Raw genomic sequence first — 14,797 nt, forward strand, 5'->3', positions numbered from 1 at the left:
TTCATGACCATGGCCTACAGAAGATCATCAAACCTACTGGGACTCTACCAACATGATGTTTTCTCTTAGACATAGCTCCCTGCGATGCACTAGTTTTAAGTGATCCCTTTATAAATCTAAAACCAATGCTTTTAACTTTCACTTCTGTTCAACAAGCTCTAGGCCTAAGGCAGACCATTCACCAGAGACTCCGAGGTTGACACCACACAGAAGAAGCCTGGAGCCCATGTCGTGTGGCACAGGGGAGGGCAAGGATGAATCTAGCAGAGGTGAACACAGTACTCCCGCGGGAACCAGTCTCAGCTCCAGCTCCCATTTGTCCTGTCAGCTGAGTGCACACCATGCACAATGGAAACCTACTCAGATAATCTACATAGTGAAAAACAAGGACAGAAAGCTCCCTCCCAATCTGGGGGCCACCGTATGCCTCCTTTCAGCTTACAATTTAGATTCCTTCCCAGCAGCAAGGCGTTTCTCTCAGAGGCGCCGATGTCTTGCTCTACCCAGAGTGCAATACTACCTGGCTCCACATCTTAGGATCTTCTCAGTAGTGGCCTGTGTCACCTGGGCTGAGCCCTGGAAGTGCCACCTGAAAGGAATCACTGTTAGTACTTGGCCAAGACAATTTAAGGTACATGTTACTAAGAGGCCAGGGACTGTTAACTAGCCTTTTTGGAGAAAGCATTCCCTTTGAAAATAACACCTGGAAGTATGAGAGAGGACTTCTTGGAAAAACCCCAGGTTTTGTCCAAAAGAACCTGACCTGAAAGAAATTTAGCAGATTCGTTGGATGTGGTTCCACCCTCATCCTATCATAGGCCTTGTTTCTACATTCCCACTAGGTCTGTAAGACATAAAGTCCAAGGAAGGGTTGGGAACTTTGTATTAGAAATTTCTGGAAATTTTTCTGATTCTTGCAAATGAGGGCTGAGGAGTGGTTGTTACATTTAGACAAAAGCAATTATGTCAGCAGGCCTCAATAGGAAGGTGGGGAGCAAGGTCAGGTGAGGTAGGAGAGGTGGAGCTTCAGAAAGAGGCTGTCAGAAGTAAAACCCACATGAACAGACTATGACAAAAAAAAACCAACTAAAAGTAAGCAGTCAGATAGGCTGACTTTGGAAGTCCACTGTCCTTTGAAAAAAACTCTTCACTTCCGAGCCTTGGTCTCACTCTGTGACAATTGGATCATGTTATGAGACTCCTTTCATTCTTTTTAAAAAATTCTTCTTTTCATTATTTTTTCCCCTGAAATCAAACCATCCAATGACAATGCTGGGAAAGTTGCACTGGATGCAGCCCTGCTGTTTTTTCTCACCCAGAGACAGGGATTCAGACATGAAAAATCATCTACCTAATCGACCTGTTCCATCCTGACTGGTAAATAAACCCACCCCTTTAAAGCCACACAAACAAGAGAGTCATGAATTGGGCATTGCTTGTGAAATTCATTATTAGTCTAAGCAAGTGTGGTGAGGTGTTATATTGAAATTATACCTACAGCCACAGGCACCAGAGGAAGGAACTAACTCTGACTCAAGGAAGCTGAGTGCCAGAGCCTTCTGCAAGTTGATGACTAGTAGTCCTCAGGAACTCAGAGCTGGAAGAGAACTCCTTCTGGAGTAGCCCACCCAATACATCAGCCAAGCAGACAAGGCAGAAAATGTGTCACTTCAAGGAAATGGTGAAAGAATGAACATGCCAAAGGAGAGACATTAGAAAGAAACATTGGGTTCCCACTATCCCCTCCTTTTAAAAAGAAATCCAAAAAACAAAAACAATGCTCTAAGAAACAGTACTGTCTCCAGAAGCCTTAAATTTCCTACTAGGCAAAAAGGTACAACCACTCCTAATTTGTGACCTCTGCTTACTACAGAAAAGGCACCTGGTCATACCTCTTGTCTCTTAAGGTATTCAGCCTAAAGCATGAACAGGCCAGATTAATAGAGTATAACTGAGCATTCCAGCGAGAGACTAGAATGGAGAGTATCCAAAAAGCTCAGGTGGCAAGTGAAACTGGTGAATTTTGCAGAATGACAACTAACCAAAAGACAGAAAAAACACAAGCCAAAATATTGACATACGTTAGGAAAACTACCGAGAGATAATTCTAAAACTCAATAACAGAGGAAAATGAAGAAACTGTGGACCATTATGAAAAAAAGATGGGCATGGTGGCTCACACCTGTAATGCCAGCACTTTGGGAGGCTGAGGAGGGAAGATTGCTCAAGGCCAGGAGTTTGAGACCAGCCTGGACAACATAGTGAGACCCCATCTCTACAAAAAGTAAGAAAAATCAGCCAGGTGTGGTGGTACATGTCCATAGCCCTACCTCCTTGGGATGCTGAGGCAGGAGGATGACTTGAGGCCAGGTAGTCCAGGCTGCAGTGAGCTATGATCATGCCACTACACTCCAGCCTGAGCAACAGAGTGAGATCCTGTCTCTAAGAAAAAAAAAAAAAAAACTGAACTGAAACGTGACTGAGAAGCAGAATTCTGCCCTTAATCAAAATGTCTGAAGATACTTTCTATGGTTGTTCTAAGTCCTTTAGCCTGGGTTGTCATTTGATGAATCTTGAAATTTGTCTAGGACAAAAGTGGTTAGTAGGCAAAGTAAGTGGACTTACCACTTCCTTTTTACTTGGCAATAGCCAGCAATCAAATATTTACTTAACCATTTTTTAAGTTACTGTCCCCAGAGATCTTACAATCAGGTAAAGGATTTAAGATACTGATCCATCAAAAGATAATTAACAATGTATGGCATTAAATGATAAGTGTCATATCAGTGATACAGGCCATAAATAGGAAGACTCTAAGAAAAAATGAAGAAAACTCTTTTTTTTTGGAGAAAGAGTCTGGCTCTGTCGCCCTGCGTAAAGTGCAGTGCAGTGGCATTATCATAGCTCAATGCAAACTCAAACTCCTGGACTTAAGTGATCCTCCTGTCTCAGCCTCCCAAGTAGCTAAGACTATAGGCGCATACCATCATGCCCAGCTAATTTTTCTATTTTTTGTAAAGATAGGGTCTCGTTCTTGCTCAGGCAAGAACTCCTGAGAGCAAGCAGTCCTCCAGCCTCGGCCTTCCAGAGTGCTAAGATTACAGGCATGAGCCACCTCACGTGGCTAAAGAATACTTCTTGAGGTCAAGGGCTTCATGGCCAGCCAAGGACCTGAGGGGTAATAATACCCAAAAAGTATTTAGAAAAAGAACTCAAAGCATGGAGTCTTTTTTCTACAAACACTGAAGGAGTAAAGTTTCATAATTTAATCAGGTTCCACATATCAATTAATTCATTATTTAAAATAAAAATAAAATCCCACAAACTCAAAAAATGCCACCTGTTACATGATCACATCTCTACTCCTCTGACCTTGGGCAGCCACCAGATCCATTCCAACTCAATACAGAAACAGGGAAAGAGAGAGGATGAATGATTCAGTGTGAACCGATTCCCAACTATGGAAGCCACCAAATCAAAGCAGGATGAGTCAGGAACCCTTCTTTGAAAATAAGGAAGATTTCAGTCATTTTCCAGGGACTCTCAGCAACTCCTCCTGACAACAGTGAAATGTAAGATAAGACCTGATGAAGTCAAAGAGTAGCCCTGGCAGGACTCCAGAACTTGGTTTACCCCATAAGCATGATGAGATTTTGAAAGAGATGCTGCAGGTTATAGGTTTTAGTCCTATTTGTGACACAGAGAAAAACAACATCTATCTGCAGGCTTCTCAAAAAATTGACCAAGACATATCCATGGGCACATCAAGATTTGTAGCCCTAATTGGCACCTCTACAACAAGACCAACATTCATACCCTGGGACTCATATAGGCTTCTCTAAATGAGACCACACACATAATCCAGTCTCTTCTCACCAACACCTCTACCAGCCCACAGTGAAAAATACAGTTGTTGGTGAAAATTTCTCCCCTTGCTTGCCCATTCTACTTCTAGAGCTTGATATTTTCATTTACCTAGTTTTTCTGCTCACATTGGTCTAAGTTAATAAGATTTTGTTAATAATTAAGATTTATTGAGCAATTTATATGTTAATTATCTTAAACATATTATTTCATTTAATGCTAATAGCAATCCTATTAAGTGCTATCACTATCCCCATTTCGTAGGAAACTAAGACATGGAAAGTAATTGCCCAGCATCACCCAGCTGGACAATGCAAAAGATGGTTTCTAAACCCAGGTCCAGATGGGCATGGTGGCGTGTGTCTGTAGTCCCAGCTATTCTGTAGGCTGAGGTGGAGGATCACTTGAGTCAGGTGTTTGAGGCCAGTGTAGGCAATATGGTGAATCCCTATCTCAGTTAAAAAAAATATATATATAAACCAGGTCCATCTGACTGTAGAGCCCAAGGTTGTCGTCATTACACTGTATTTAATCGACTTTTTTTTTAAAGGAAGGGTATCTGAGAAAAACTTTCAGCTAACATCATACTTAATAGTGAAAGTCTAAATGCTTTCCCCAATGAATAGAACAAGGATGTCTGTCTGCTCTTACCACTTCTATTCAACCTTGCACTTGGCAGTCCTAGCCAGTGCAACAAGAAAAGAAAAAGAAACAAATGGCAAGCAGATTAGACAGGAAAAAGTGAACTGTCTTTTTTTAACTGACAACATAATCACGTACATAGAGAATTCCAAGGAATCTACAAAAAAGTAACTAGAATAAGTGAATTTATTACGGTCATAGGATACAAAATCAATATAAAAACAAAACAAAGCAATTATCTTTCTATATACTGCAATGAGCAACTAGAAAATTAAATTAAATTAATAATACCATTTATAATAGCATAGCATGAATAGCATAGCAAAAACATGAAACTTAGAGATAAATTTAACAAAATACATGCAAAATACACTGATAACTACAAAACATTACTGAGTTACTTTTAACATAAGCCTTCAAATACTGCTTACATAATTAAAAATAAATACATGAGCCTAGCACAGAAGACTGGTGAAAACATCACCCTAGCCTACCTCTCCAGGCTCCTCACCTGTTTCTCCCTTTCATTCTGGTTATTTTGTATAACACAAACATGTGCCTCTGCCATTGAGAATGCTGCTGTCACTGCATGATACAGATTTAATCAATTCCTTCATCTCTATTCACAAACCACTCTCACCTCATCTATCTCTGACTATTGGAACCCCATCTCAAACTACTTCTCCAAGAAACTTTCTTTAATCCTCTAACCAGATATGATCTTTCTTTCCTTTATGACTCGTCTCCTCCCAAAAGCACTATCTCAGCATACCTTATGGTATTTATCATATTCTAGGTTGAATTACTGTTATTGTAAGCTCATTGATGACAGGGACTGTATTTAATAATACAACTCCCCTGAAGTATCCAGTTCTTTACACAGAACAGATATTCAAAACTTGTTGAAGCAAACATTTAAAAGACAGAATTAAAAGACAGTTCTTTTAGTAATAGAATCTTTGGGATTCGATTCCAAGTTGCATTGCTGTCATGATAGAATTAATGATGTCCTGACTTTTGCATGGGCTAGACCAGGTATTTGGCCATGTGGTAACCTTCCTCTCGTTCAATTCATCTGTTAGTTGGACCAATATCAAGATCAAGACCAAGTAAAACATCCCAATGTAAAGGACAAAGACAGATCCTCAGTCTTTATTAAATGGATCATGGAGAGGAGGGGAGGGGAGATAATGACCTCAGCACAGGGTAGGAAACTGAATGATGGATTCTGTTTCTGGAGAGAGAATAAAAGTAACCCGAACATTACCTCTTGGGGGTCTGTGTTACTAGTAGAATATAGAAACTTTCTAGGATACCTGTGCCTCTGCCTCTCTGGAAACATCTGCAAGGGTAAATGGAATGTTAACCACCTACTCCTGTCCCACCCCCAGGAGGTTAGCAACACAATCAGGTCCTGAGCAGAGGCATGGAGAAGAGATAACAGACTTTGGAGGCACTAGGCCTTTGTCCCAGAGAAGGTCCCTGGAGTGGCTATTTGGATCTCACCACGTGTACAAAGTGGAAAGGGAATGTTACTGTAGAATGGAGTTCATATGTATATGCCTCACTTTCCCAGCAGCAACTAGCCAGAGAAGAAAGATTCTTTAACCTAACCTCATTGCTTAATTATCAAAAAAATCACAGCTGATTAGCAGCAACGGATCTCAATCAGTGTGAATTTGTCTTTTGACCCCAGATTAGCAAAACTTCCCAGTTCTTTGCCTGGGTACAGCATGCCCTCTTTCATGTTATCTTAATGCCTTTTAATCATCGTCCATGTTTGCTTCAGTTCTTATAACCTTACATGGAGCTCTAGCTCAACAAGATTCATCCATATATTGCTGTTTTTAAAGGAGTCTACTTTAATTTCATATAAAACAGTCCTTTTTCAAACTTGTCATAATTTAGCACTTCTCCTAGTCAATTCATCTACTTTCCCCAGTGTTCTAAAGAGTTTCCTATGTCATCTCTTGAAATTCATAAACTGGATTTATTTCTATGTACAAATCCAAAAAGTGGGAGGAGAGGGTTAATTTGCTAGAAACAAGACAAAAGTCCCAGTACCACATCCATCCATCCATCCATCCATCCATCCAAATTCGAAATCTGGGAGGAAATTTCTTTTATCTTGAGTGCAAATTATACTAACAACACTTCAGGCCTTGAAAAGAAAGACTCAAGAAGTTGTTGAAGACTGCACAGGGAAAACTTCAACAATAATGATAACACCATTTCTTTCCCAACTCGAGGTTCAAAATTGCCAGATGCCACTATGCCAACAGGCTTTAGAGGGTTAAGACTTCCTGCTGTTTAGATATTTGCACATTTACTTTTTCCCCACTTATCCAAATGACAATTGGAAGATGCTCTGAAATGTTAACACTATGTTCAAATCAGCTAACTTTAAAACGTACTTCAAAACAGTATTTGGGTAGCTAAGTCCCCTGGAATTGTACCAGCTGTGCATGAATATGGTCAAAATCAAACTCTTCATCAGCAACTGGGGTCTTTGGCTTCTGAATGAAAATCAAAGTAATCATGCACTGTGTAGTTTTTCTCTTTCCATCTGTGGAATCATGTGATTTCCCACACGGACACTACTGTCAGATTACCAAGTGTGTGAAACAGTAGAAATTGCTGTATGGGCAGAGCTGCAGACCTAAATCTCAGTGACAAACCTTTGGATCTCCCCTTTGAGCATCCCAATTAAGACTTACAAAATTCATTGTTATAGACAACTTCTTAATGGCAAAGTGTCTGAAAAATAAGTTGGTATTTTCATTCCTGACCCCAGGATTATATTTGTGAGGAAGGGTACTGGTTAAGGGGAAAAGAGGATCCTTTGATTAGATACTTGAGATAGAAAAGGACTCAGAGATAATTAGTTAAGATCTTGGGCCAGGTTAAAAAAAATACATATTACCTAGGAAGTATTTACCATAAAATTAGCTTATTGGCAAAATTAACATTCTTCATCTGTTAAAAGAAAAATATAGGACTACTCTGAAAAACATTGTGATTTTAGAGAAATAAACATTGCAAGAATAAGTTACTTTACAGTAGAGCCTTAGAGCTGGGTAGCTCTAAGGACAGGGGTAAGAGGGAAACTTTTCACCATATATCCTTATGTATTTTCTAAACTTTGAGCCATATAAATGTGCTACATATCCAAAAATATAAATGCAATTTTATAAAGAAAAAATGACGTTAAGAAAGAAAATTACAATGCCCTAGATAATAGAAAATGGTAAAGAAGAAGCACACTTGCTTTGATTGGGGGCCAAGAGGAAGTTAGTCACCTAGACTGTTAATAAACCACCCTCTCTAGCTCCAAAAGTGTTTGTTAATTCAAACTTATAGTTGTCTTATTTTTGTTTAAATTTGAGGGTGGGCTAGTGGTAATCTACCCTCCAAAAAAGAAAAAGAGAGTCTTCTCTAGCAAAACCTTTATTCTCCATGGCTCAAATCCCATTAACACTAATCAGCACAATGATTAAGCACATTGTGGTTAAGTACTCTAGTTGATAAGGACTCCTTTGGAAAAAAAGGTTCCCATAGCGACAGGTAAAGGCTATCATCAAACCCAGCTTTTCAGCACAGGACTTAGTGTCACGGATCTGAGAGTTAAGATTGCTTTAGTTGAAATCTAGAGGCTTTCTTTTTTAACTTCACTTGACTTCATCCATTCAAAAGACACTTATGAGAAGTCCTTCTATGAGCCAGGCACAGTACCAAAACTGAGGGGGGCGGGGCAGGGAAGCTAGTAGAAAGAATACCTCAAAAATACTGTTCCTGCCCTAGGAATTGCAGTCTGCAGAGGAAAGCAGCCACTATAAGAAATAATGGTAATTATTTAGGGGTAGTAATTCAACCCCCAAATCTATAACCAAGACTTGTCTTCATCACTAGGACTGGTCAGTTTCTAATCTAGTTTCACTTTCCCATCTTCAAACTGCAGCACAGCTGGGTTTCCAGCTGGCTGGGGAAGAAAAGATTCTTTAAATAAACAGCATTTTAAAAATATACAGTTGCTTTTGCTATACTGAATTTTGTGAACCACCTTCAGCTAATATATGAATCTTAGTGCCAAATTAATTTAAAACTATTTCTGAAGAATGTAAAGTCTCCCAGGAATATACCTTTTCGATGTTTAATAACAAAGTACACTATACACTGGAAAACTGCTAATCAGAAAATCCTAAAGGAAGAAATTATCTTTTTTTTAATGCTATCTACTGGATCTATTCAATAAGGAAGCAGCTTAAAAATATGTATATAAGAAAACAAGATAGGGTATAATTTTACTGAAATATATGCAACCATCTTGTAAAATGCAGGACTATTTGCAGAACAGGATGCTTTTATAGCATTGTATAGAGTTGTTAATCCCTGCAAGGCCTTTCTAACTCTTTTTCCTCTTCATTCCATAGAAGGCATAGAAAACACTTTTCTCCATGTATGCAATCTTCTTAGAAATGCAAAGATTTTACTCAACTCTTTACTACTAGATGTAGCATTTTTGGATAAAGGATACACATTAGATCTGTCAAAATGTCCCTCTGGCAGGTCTTGCTATTCCAGCAAGACCCCTGTACGCCATTCCCCACTTCAAGTCAACATTTCACAGTGGAAATTAGTCATTTATGAGGACCTTTTAAAAGAAGACCAGTATGACCCCTGCATTGATGCTATGGAAGCATGTGCCAACTTTTAAGCACAATATATCCCTCCATATGGTTCTTTATCCCAAAATCCTGACCCCTCCCCTCAAAAAACCCCCATAGCTTTCTAGATGACCTGCCTAGGAACTACACCTCTCAGAACCCAGACACACTCAGAACTAAAACTGGCTAAACAAAGTAACAATGCAACCTCAGTTGCTCAACATAACTGCTATGATGACAGTTTCCAAGTGCCAGTTTCCCTATTTTGCAATGGGCAAATCTTTTCCAAAGAGAAAATGTTGCCAATGACCCTGTGGCCTAGAGGGCTTTCTTTAGAATAGAAAACATAAAATGAATTTGTTAGCTATTTCCTGCTGAGCACAAGGACAGTGTTGTGGTTAGTTGGGATGGTTTTGTTTGCTTACTTTTTATACCATTACCAGTACATGTTTTCTTTAACCACATAGTACAAAATAAGAAAATGTAGTTTACACTCTTCTGTCATATTACGGCCAATTCCACAAGTCTCACATGTGTCCTATAATTTCTAATCCCCTTTTATAAGGCCCCTCAAGCTGACACCTATCCATACACTATCAATTCAAAGCAAAACTTTTTGCATTCTAAAGTGTTTACTGCCATACACACCTGCTCCTTGATAACTTGTGATGTGTGAGGGCCTCCCCTTTACCAAAGATTTCAGTTCTAAATTTATCTTTTTGAGAACTACACTACACATGCTATTTTAATAATATGAGATGATCATAACCTAAAAGCAGACTATATTTCTGATCCTAAAATCTTTCATGATCTCTGTATTCAACTGTTAAGCTATTAAATGCTCTCTAAAACAAAGAATATATAATTAATAAGGCGTTTTGGGGAAAGGAGAAAGTAGGAGGAGGGGGCAAGGCAGCAGAGAAGCCCTTTATTCTATGGGGTTATCTGACAATGACCATCAGGTCCTCGGTGGCCGAGACTAGGGATTATGTGGAGATGTGCACTGTGCATATTCAGGAGCAACTCACCAAAAAACAAAACAGAAGCTGTCCTTGGACAAGGTTCAATAAATGTTTTTACTATCTATTTCTCAAAGCATAATACAATTCCACAGCTCCCCAAGGGATCTCAGATAAAATACTTAATAGAATAAAAAATCAGAAATTCTTAGCTGGTTTCAACTTGTCATCATAAAACATTTCAAAGCATAAAACCAACATTAAAAAGCAGTCAACAATATTCCTTAGGATAATGTCAGAGCAATAAACTGCTATTATCCCCAAAGTTTTTCCTCTCGTTATTAAGACACTGCCAAGATACTTCTCATTAAAGTGATCGCAGTTTAACATAGTACCTAGATCTACTCCCACAGCTAAACTCCTAAAATTCGTCTCTTGAAGGGGGTGCGGGGAGGGAAGCTTCCAAAAGTCATAGGCATTGATCTAGAAAAATGAGGACAGTAAAACTTACTATAAGCTGTTACACATATTTTGCTACTCAAAGCCTGTCTATACTACCCAGAATCAGTTGGTAAACTGGTAAACATACCAACTTCTATGAGAGTTCAGGACATCTATTATAATTCAGTGATTATACAGTCCAGAGAGACACACCGCATGCCAACAAATTCAGCCTTAGTTGACACAAAATGAAACCCAATATGAATAAGCACAAGACAGGCTAACACCAAATACTCTAGTGTGGGGATAGTTCAGTTTGAAATATCTTACTGAGAAGTAAGCACTGGCATCCAGGGACAAGAAGAAAAAGCTCTTAGACTGACATTTCTTTGACTTCTGACATGGTAGATGTCCATTCCCAGCTGCACAGACCTACAGATTTCAGTGTTTTGTTTCTAATCACCTGCATTCCTGTGCAGCACCCAACATCATGAAGATGAGAGATGCTGTCAATACATCCGGCCAGTAAGATGTCAGAGCTGAACTTACAACATTCAGCAGAAGTAAGTTACTCTTTCATCATCATTACAATCAACAGACCTAGTAAGATCCCCCAGAAATAGCCAAAAGAGGTGTCTGCTTCCTAGTCTTGGAGGTTAAGAGAAGGCTGTGCTACCCGCCTAGCAAAGACAGGCAATCACGATGGAGAAAAACACCGGAGCCACATGGAGGACAGAAAACAGTAGCAGAAAAAGTCCAACTCTGCCTGCGCCAGCGGTGTGGATGAGCAGAGCAGCGAACCCAGGAGAGGAAGGAGGGGGCGGGGGCGATCATTCCCTAGGAGAACTTGTAAGCCGAGGCCTTCACAGCCTGGGAGTCTGCCCAGCTGCTCCCGCAGACCCTGCCAACCTGGGCACAGCAGGCCCGTGGGAGCAGAGCGGGCAAGGCCTCCGTGGGTCACTCCTGACTCACTGAGCCTCAGGCCAGCACCGCCTGGACCTCTCCGTTTTTCCTTCCGCTACTGGGCTATGATGGCAGCTTTCCAGCCCCACATGCCATACATCAGCCGCAGATCCCTGCTGGCACTGGCCGGCGCCTCCCCCAACCCCCCACCCCTGGCACACTTTGAACCCGATCCTCCTTCTCCCCAACCCCAGCCCCCTCACCCACCCATGCCAGGCGCCCTGCCCAGGGGCGGCCCCACCCCCCCAGCGCCCGGACGCTGCCAGGCCTGGGCACCTGCAGCACCTCCTCGCCCCACCCCCATTCTCCACCACTTCGCCCCTCCCCCCTTCCTCTAGCAGAGGGAGGGGGCGACTCACCGCAGTCAGTGCACAGGATCTTGCCCACCTCTTTCTTGAGGTTTTTGCCGTTGGTGTCGAGAGGGGCAAAGGCCGTCTTAAAGACTAAGGGTTGTTCTGTGGGCTCCAGGAAAAAGATGTAGCGCTGGTTCCTTTCGAGCGGCGCACAGGAGCCCACGCTGATCACCTGCTCGCGCTGCAGCCCCCCGCTCCGGAGCGGCCACTTGTCCAGCACCTTCACCAGCGCCACCCGACCTGAGGCGGGCGGCTCGCGGGTGCTGTTGGAGCTGGAGCCGCCAGCTGGGGCCAGCCCCTGTACCTTGCCCTCCACCACCACTGGTGCCTTGTACGCCTGGTCCTGCACCGACTTGAGGCTGGGCGAGTAGCAGGCGAGCGACACACCGAAGAGCAGCATGGAGAAGCCGGGGGCCGGGTCGCGCCTCATGCCGCCGGCGGCTGCGGCTCCCGAGCGGGCGGCGGCTCTCCGGGCTGTGGGGCTGCGGGGCTGCGGCTGTTGCTGCGGCCGCGGCTCTGGGGGCGCAGCGGGACGGGAGATGCTGCTGTTGCTGCTGCTGCTCCTGCTGCTGCTGCCGCTCTCGCTGCTGCTGCTGCTGCTGCTCCTCTCGCTGCTGCTGCTGCTGCTGCTGTCGCTGTAGCTGCTGCACCGAGCCTTCTCCAGTGGCGGCGGCGGCAGCGCTGAGCAGCAAACCTGCCGCATCTGGCCAGGCCATTTGGGGGGCTCCGCCGCTCAGCCGCCGCCGCCTTGGGAGGGGAAACAGAGCCCGCTGGAAAACCGGAAACAGCGTAACGTTAGCGCCTCGCAGCCCTCCACCGGCGGCCCGGGGAGGTGACCCAGCTAGGGCAGGGGGCAGGCGGCAAGCGGGCCGCGATGCGCAGCGCGGCGCAGCGCAGCGCTCCCACCCTGCGCGCCAGGACCTGGAGGAGGATGCGGAGGATGGGACGCCCGCCCACTTGCTCTCTCGCGCCCCCTCTACCCCTGGACCGAGTGGGGAGCGCGGCTTCTGCAGGGGAAGCTTGGGACTGCACTGCTTTAGTGCCCGCCTTCAGCCCGCAGGGGCGCGGGAGGAATCGTGCCACCCTTTGCTCTTGGGATTTATCAGCATGACAGTGGGGGTGGTGCATGAGAAAAGGGCGAAGAAAAGATAACGGCTTCTGGCAGCATCCTATGAACGTGGGAATGGGACACAGGGCGTGCCCCTGCCTTTGGGCATCAGCTGTAGGAGCCAGAGAGGTTGCTACCGCCAGCCTCTTGCCTCCTGGGCTGTCCCCTTCCCTGGGAGGACCCTGGAGGCCAGCCCCTAAATGATCCCACGTGCTCGGCCCTGCCACCGTCTGGTGAGCGCTGGATATTTGAGTTGAGGTAGGGGAGGAACCCAGCCCTGTCATTTTGGAAAGAGCTGGGGCTACAAGGAGTCTTGTCTTGGCATTGAGGACACCTGACCAGAGATGGTGGTTGGGAGAACGTCCAGTGGCCGAGACTCTGAAATTTCTCCAGCAGCCACATGGGACCAGGCTGAGCCCTATAGAATCTCATCTTCTTTTAAAAATCCGCTCCCCAGGAGAGGTGGGGGCGCTTCTTGGGAGCCAATTGAGAGCCAGAGCCTGTCAGGGCTGAGGCTGCTCCATGAAAATGGTTTCTTTTTTCAAATCTGAAGCTTGCAAGAGGCAGATGAGTGTGCTCCACTGAAGCCAGCATCTGATTTAAAACACACATGCACACATACCACCACCATCAAAAAAACAAAACAAAACAACCAAAAAACAAGTTCATCATTCATTCTCCTATCAATGAAGGTCCAGAGAGTTTTCAATACCCAGCTTTTACCTTTGAAGGATGTTGAGCTCAGGAATGCCAGTGAGGTCTTGGAGAATTTTATTCCTGACTAGGCCCCACAGGAAACCAGCCCAAGGATGTCTGACTTAGGCTAGGATTGCTATTCTGGAAAGGAAGGAGGGAGCTACACCTTTCCTCCTGTCTAAGAGACAGCTTAAACTCAATATATCCAAAGCCAACAGCATGATTTCTCCCACCCCACTCCAAATTCCCTATCATTATTAACAGCATCATTTTATACTTGGCCAGCCAATCCATTACAATAAATCCCTTAGTCTCATCTCTCATTCTCCCTCTTCCAATCAGTCACCAAGTCCTTTGGCACTACCTTTTAAAAATCACCAATTTAGCTACTTCCTTTCCAACTCTGCTGCAAATATCTTAAGTACAAGTCCTCATCTCTCACCTGGATAACTAACTTCAAAGCCTCCTAACTAGACTTTATCCCTTTTGCCTCATTGCCCACCTCCAGTCCTACCACTGCAAGACTGATCTTTCTAAAAATAAAATGTAAATATGATTTGGCCATGCCACTGCCTTCAGGAGTAAAGTCCAAACTCTTCAGCAAGGCTCTTCATGGGCTACTTCTACCTAGCCAGCTTCACAGCCTGAGAGCCAACCTCCTACCGTAGCAACCCGCAGCACATTATGCTGTGTCTTAGTGTGCTTCTACACATGATGTCTCTTGTATCCAGGAAGCCTCATCTGCACCTGATCCACCTGGAAAATCCTTCTTTCCCCAAGGCCCAGCTCAGTGTTATACCTCATCCCCCTTCTCATATCCGCCTCCAGTCCCACCACCAGACACATACATGATGGAACTAATCTCTTCCTCCTCTGTGTTACTGTGTGTCTCACACATAGTATTACTATTATGGCACTGGCCCATACTATACTCCAAGCAGCTGTTAATGGGTCTGCATCTTCCATCGGGCCAGGCACCTCAGTGTTGGGTACTACCTCCTATTAGTCTTTGGATCCCTGTCACCTCCAAAAAAATGCCTGGCATAAAAGAAGGATCAGCAAATCTTCAGTGAAGGAAGGTGGGGAGGAAGAAAGGAACTAAACATT

The 14,797-nt window shown here is 43.7% G+C and overlaps 1 protein-coding gene across 2 annotated transcripts in view; it reads right to left on the reverse strand.

Moving 5' to 3' along the window:
• The window catches only part of NRG2 (neuregulin 2), a 235,186-nt gene that overhangs the window by 170,040 nt on the left and 50,349 nt on the right, over nt 1–14,797 (reverse strand). For both annotated transcript variants that reach the window (XM_045550953.1, XM_045550952.1), the window contains exon 2: nt 11,893–12,656. In XM_045550953.1, coding sequence (XP_045406909.1) covers nt 11,893–12,589 — 697 coding nt within the window. In that variant the 5' untranslated portion in view covers nt 12,590–12,656. The remainder of the gene's footprint in view (nt 1–11,892; nt 12,657–14,797) is intronic.

This window comes from Lemur catta, chromosome 5, assembly GCF_020740605.2.
Source record: "Lemur catta isolate mLemCat1 chromosome 5, mLemCat1.pri, whole genome shotgun sequence".
In the NCBI taxonomy this organism is placed as follows: Eukaryota; Metazoa; Chordata; class Mammalia; order Primates; family Lemuridae; genus Lemur; species Lemur catta.